We start from the raw sequence: 6406 nt of genomic DNA on the forward strand, positions 1-6406 counted from the left end.
TTCCAGATTAATGCCACTGAAGGACAATGGTGGTCCCTACTACATTAACTACTCCCTGAAGGTGAATTAGGCCAAGACTAGACATAAACCCACAAGAGAGGAGGCTAAGCAATGAATTAAGAGTTGGGATTGTTTTCCTCCAAAGCAATCAACTATGTCATGGAGGTCAAGGTTTTCTTGTTTGTTTCCTCTCAAGCAGGATATATTTATAGACAAAAAAATCTAAGGCTTCAGGAAGTTGAACTACCTTTTTTGGATTTACTGGGCCCTCTCCAGGACAATAATGCTCAATGCCCTAATTAGTATCCCATGAACTTAAATGAGTCAGTGTTTTTTGTTTTTGTTTTTTTAATATTGATGCACTCTTAGGAATTAACTACATAATCAGCTTGCTAGCATTCTGTAGTTAGATCACATTGGTGGTGTAGTTTTAGTGTCAGAATGAATCTTGGAAACATTTTTCTAGAGAAATAATTCTAATTATGATTGTGTTTGGATGTTTCCATACTAAATAATCAATCAATTATTTCATCATGATTATCTTTCTTCTTTTTGTTGAAGGAAAAAACAATCATGGCAGGAATTTCCCTAAATGGTTCCATCCATTCCATAGTTGTGAACCAATAACTTCATGAAGGAACTGCTTATATGACTAAGTATTGCACAGGATTATGAAAAAGCTATTACTCTTTGCATACTAAAGATATTAACCCAAATCTTTAGAATGTAAAGAGTTGACTGTATAGGAAGCAATGTCAATATAAATGAAAATTATATACTTATAACAAAATGTACAATATTTAGTTGAAGATGTCTGTTCATTCATAATTACAATTAAGAGAGGATCTGGAAGTCCAGGTAATCATATCTATCAGGTAAGCAATGGGATATAAGCAGCAAAACTAATTTGGAGACAGGACACAGCATAGGCATTTTAAAATAAATGGTTATAAGATTTTTGAAAGTTTTTAATATCAATAAGCAGTAGCATTTAGGGGATTCTTGGTATTTCACATAAGCCTGCCTTCATCACTTGAAAAATTTCTATATTCATTAACTTTCTTGTAAGCTTGCCAGAGTACCTTACAAATTATTGCCTTATTCACAAGTTGAAGCCTTATGATTGACTTAAAAATTGTTGTTAAGCCATATAAGGCAGTTTGTGATTACCCATAATTGTTTTGTAAAGTTTCATTTCCTGAATATTAACACATGCAACTCAACTTAATTTAAAAATACATGTTACACATTTCATATCCATTCTCTTCTGAGCATACAGAACAGGACATTTAGTGTGATTTTTAGTATTCATCACTCTAAAATTCTGCTATGTGAACATCACTATAAACATTTTAGGGAAAGAGTATTTATTTTTAAACATTTTATATAAGGTGAGTTTTGTATATACTCTAGAGCTGTGCTGTTCCAAGTGGTAACCTCAAGCTACTGGAAACTTGAAATGTGACTAGTGCAACTGAAGAACTGAATTTTTAACTATAACTACTTTTAAGTTTAAAGGGTTACAGTTGTTTCAGTTATGGGAAAGCTTTTAAGTGTGTTTAGACAACTTAGGTTATTGAATCTACTTTTTATCTGTAAATTTTATGAAATCTAAATACATCAAATATTACCGATGAAAACTTAGTGTCCAAATTGAGGGATTCTGTAAGTGTAAAAAGCATGTCAGATTTCAAAGACTTAGTGTGAAAAAAGCATGTAAATTTCTTTTAATAATTTTGTATTGATTGCTTCTGTGCCTCATGTTATATTTCTCTTGGACAGCACTGCTCTAGAGCTTTATGAAAATTGCTAGTTTTAAAAGTTACATTTTAAAATTTGTATTATGTAATGTCATTCTTTTAACCAAATAATTTTGATCATTATGAAAAGCAAAGCAAATTTTATCTACCCACCAAGAATTGCCCTAATTGCTCACTCTGCTCTACCTCCTTTCTCTGAATTGCAAAGCCCTCACCAGCACCCACAGCAGAATGCAAAATCATAGGCAGTGAATATGCAGAAATCGTGTATGAGAGCACTGATAAGTGTGCAATCAAATCAAACTGCTCGCACCCTACAAATGATGTCTTTTTTCCCTCCAAAATGTTTCCAGATCTATGTGTTCCTAATTCCAAAATTAACCTTCAGCTTCCTCCCAAGTTCTGCTGTGCTATGTCTTCTGGTTTAGCATAATAAGCGGTGACGGTACTCAGCAATGTGCTAGGTCATGTATTAATACTAGATTCTGTCCAGGCCCGAGAACTTTCGTCCTTCAGAGTGGAGAGCTTTCTCTGGGAGAAGGGTTCGAATCCCAGAAGTCTGAACACTGCCACCCGGTACTTCTTGGACATGATGTTGTACAGAATGGGGTTGATGGCAGCGCTGAGGTAGAAGAGGACAAAGGACACGAGGTTGCAGTACTGGCTGATCTGAGCAATCTCCAAGGAGCCAGGCTCAAAGGATTTGGAAAATAAATATCGCCCTACATGGAAGGGCAGCCAGCAGAGGATGAAGGCAAACACCACTACAGCTAAAAGGACAATGGGAGAGAGATAGTCAGCTCAAGAAATGTCATAGCAAATCACATTCTATTTTTAAGACTTTGTTTTTGTTTCATGGTCTATGACCACTGACTTCAGAGAAACATTGTGTTCTGCTCTTCCTCGTTCCAACATTTTAACAAAGGTTCAGTCTGTCTGGACCAACAGTTCAACAATTTGTACTGAGCTTCCCAGTCATTCCTATTTAACAACTATCCGAGTGATTTTGTAGTGAGTTGACATATTGACTCAACTGACTAGACCATTTCTTCACAATAGTCCAGCAGTTTTTATGTGTTAGACACAACACACACATGAGGTAAAGTGGTTGTACTCAACCATAGCTGTGTATCCGAGTCTCCTGGGGCACTTTTTAAAACAATGCAGATTCCTTGAATGTAGTATAGATTCAGTCAATTTAAATCTCTAAGAGGGAGATCAGGGCATATGCTTTGTCTTTTCTTTCTTTTTTTTTTTTTAAGTTTCACAGAGGATTGAATATACAGCCAGGATTAAGAATCACTGAGCGGAATGATTCTATGCCACCTACAATAGATATAAGTAAGACATAAGTAAACCAACTCATATAAATGATCATCCATCCAAGTCTTCATTTTGCCTATGTAAGATAATTTTTAAAGATGTCTAAATGTTTAGATTGTTTTAAATTCAGAAATCAGGGAAAATAATAAATAACTTTTAGTCCTTGTAACACTTCAGTGATCTCTTTCAAATTGTCAAGGAAGAAGAAAGTTAACATTGGTGTTGAGACACCAATGAAGAAATTAATGGCTTGAAAATAAAACTGGAGGAAATTATTAAACTTACCCTTAAAACTAAGTTGTATAGTAGCAACCTAACTGCCACAATAACAATGTGAATCTCATAGGTGAGAGCTTAGGCTCCCTTGGAGGACACTAGCAGGCTTATAACCTATGAGTCATATCACGAGAATCACTGGTCCAGAAAATAAGATCTTTGACATTCCTTTAATAAACTCTATCACTGTAATATGTAAGATCCAGGAATTGTAAAATTGGAAATATGAAATCATCCTGGAATGACTTCTAAGAAGCCTTAAAATATGCCAGTAAGTATGAAGTTTTGACTATAATATCTAAATAAGAAAATATACAGACCTTGGTTTTGAAAATGCAAGTAGAGTTAATATTTTGCTGGGATGTAAACACATTTATTATTACTTCCCTTGTACCAAACACATATACCTAAAGAAGCTGAATTTGTGCAATAAACATTCAGCAAATCCAGTTATGACATTGTACCCAGATGTTCCTGAAGGGTCATTTGGAGAGGCAGTGAATTCTGTTGGTTTCCACAAAGTCTCCTTTCCTCCTGTTGAGCTTTGTTTATTCTAGTTTATCCTTACCTTATCCTAGTGATACCTTATCCTATGATTACCTGAAGAGGCAGGTTATCATAAAAACAAATGAAACTTCAATGATTTGTTGCTGACTTCCTTATAAAGCTGTATAAACAGCAGCAGGGTAAACAGAATTGATGCAATTATCTGAAAAAATGCAGGGCAGAAAACAAATCACAATATTGAAAGAAAAATGAATCATCTCTAAGAGGGTTATCCAAACTGATCATGTCTTTGGTTGAATTTACCACTGAACACTTTCTAGATCCGAGCCCTGCTTTTCTTAATGTAACTTAGATATTCACAAATTCTATTTGAGGCAGGAAGTCAGTCCTCACTTTTAACGCTTAAAGACCACAACAGACTTTTATAAGATAGCTCGATTTTAAAGTGGAGTTTCTGGCTGATATAAAATTTATTTTGGGGAAATACAAATGTGGGACATTTTTCTGTGAAAGAGAGAAAAGAGAGACAGGAAGAAAGAGACACAAAGAGATAGAGACGGTAAGAAAGACACTGACAAAGCAAAGGGGGAGGAGAGAGAGACAGAGACAGAGAGAGAGGTTGAGAGACCAAAAACATCACTCAGGAAAGCAAGAGGAGAGAATAATTGAGAGACATGCAGAGAGAAAGAGGCCCAGAGAAACCGAAGAAAGAGGTAGAGACTCAGGGGGAAATAGAGATGGAGACTCAGAGAGAAGGGAGCAGGCACAGGGAGAGGAGAGGATCCACGAGAGAAAGACTGAACGCGCGCTGAGACCCACCCAGCATTTTCATGGTTTGCTTGTGGTTCTGGTCCCTGAGTGAGGCGCCCACGACAGCATCGCCGCGCCTCCTCCGCCACAGCTTCCTGCCGATGAGACTGTAGAGGACCGTGAGGCAGAAGACAGGAAGGAAGAAGAAGATGCTGGACACCCACACCATGACCGTGAGCAGTCCAGAGCGCACCGCGAACTCGGTGGGGCGGCATTCGTTGGTGTCCCAAGGGTCGGTGCCATTCTCGTGCTCCACCCCGACTAGCACGAAGATGGGCCCGGCGCTGCAGAAGGCCACGGCCCAGATGACGAAGATGACCAGCTTCACCCGCCCCTTGGTGACCACCACCTTGGCCCTCAGCGGGAAGCAGATGGCGAAGTAGCGCTCGACGCTCAGCGCTGTGATGGTGAGCACCGTGGCGTAGGTGCAGCTCTCGCTGACAAATTGGAAGAGTTTGCAGAGCAGGTCGCCGAAGTTCCAGGGCCGGTACTGCCAGAGGCGAACGAGGTCCAGGGGCATGCAGAGGAAGATGAGCAGGTCGGAGAAGGCCATGCTGGACAGGTAGAGGTTGGTGGTGGTGCGCAACTCGCGGAAGCGCGACACCACCAGCATGGTGAGCAGGTTGCCAGAGATGCCCACTACGAAGAGCGCCACGCAGGTGGCTGTGACGCCCGCCAGCAGCGGCGCGGGGAAGAGCCGCAGCAGCTCGTCGCCCAGCGAGTCGTTGCCGGGGGAAGCATCCCAGTCCAGGTCGGCCAGCGTGAGGTTGAATCCCGGCTCTTCGCTGGCCGTCGCGTTCCACATGCTGCCGGCTCAGCCGAACAGGCTCTAGGACGTGACTGCACTGGGAGGCTGGACCGAGCTGGCTCCCCAGGAGGTCCGCTTAGGCGCGGGAGGGTGCGAGGGAGGAGCGGGTGCAGAAGCGTAGGGAGGATGCTTGGAGAAGAAAGAGAGGGAGGTGAGAGGCAGAAGCCGAGAGGGAAGGTGAGATGGGGACAGGGAAGAGGGAGAGAGACTGGTGGTCAGTGGGTGAGAGACTGACCCACTGCTTCCTCTGGCACCTCCCCTTTCCCCCACCAACTCCCCCAAAGTTTCTCTCTCCCAACACATCCTCCGGTCGGCGCCCACACACATACCTGTCATCAGCCTTGCCTTGCATTTGCGTTCTCGCTCCAGTTCCATCTCGCACTTCCCAAAGCGTCCCAGCGAATGGGGACCAGAGGGACCAGGCGCCGCGAAGCGGGAGCGTGAGGAGCTCTCTCCGGAGCCCTGGGCGACGCTGGACTAGTGTGCCCCGGAAGGACAGGTCACACCCAGGGGTGGGGGTGAGGACATGGTGGCGGTGGGGAGGACACCAGGACACCAGCAGCCAGGACCTGATTTCTTCCTCCACAAGGCAGCAGCTGGCTATGGCCCTGGTGGGAAGAAAAAGCGAGCTTGCCCAACTCGACTTGGGAAGGGGGACAGAGAGAGAAAAGAAGGACCCTGTGTTTGTGTTCATACCGGTGAGCACCAAAGAATAGTCTCACGTAGTTCTAGGACCCAGGTTCAGAAATGTGACTACTTGTCCAAGGTCACACAGCGAGCTAGGGACTCGGGGACCAGTGTTGGATCTCCCACCCGGTTGAGACTTCTGAGCTCATAGGGGCAAGATATGTGAATAAACCCTGTCCTGAATCCCAGTCCTTTGTATCACTTGGTGGTGATAGAGAGTCTGCTGTAGGGGATA

At 42.5% G+C, this 6406-nt stretch overlaps 1 protein-coding gene across 1 annotated transcript; it reads right to left on the bottom strand.

The window, feature by feature from the left end:
* Positions 1 to 347: 347 nt before the first annotated feature.
* GHSR (growth hormone secretagogue receptor) lies at positions 348 to 5524 on the bottom strand. The gene is made up of 2 exons (XM_017889475.1): positions 4686 to 5524; positions 348 to 2530 (listed from the first exon to the last, which is right to left on the bottom strand). The coding sequence occupies exons 1-2, from the start codon at positions 5479 to 5481 to the stop codon at positions 2226 to 2228; spliced, it is 1101 nt and encodes a 366-aa protein (XP_017744964.1). The 5' UTR covers positions 5482 to 5524; the 3' UTR covers positions 348 to 2225.
* Between the last annotated feature and the right edge of the window lie 882 nt (positions 5525 to 6406).

Source organism: Rhinopithecus bieti, unplaced genomic scaffold, assembly GCF_001698545.2.
Source record: "Rhinopithecus bieti isolate Rb0 unplaced genomic scaffold, ASM169854v2 scaffold_18353, whole genome shotgun sequence".
Classification (NCBI taxonomy): Eukaryota; Metazoa; Chordata; class Mammalia; order Primates; family Cercopithecidae; genus Rhinopithecus; species Rhinopithecus bieti.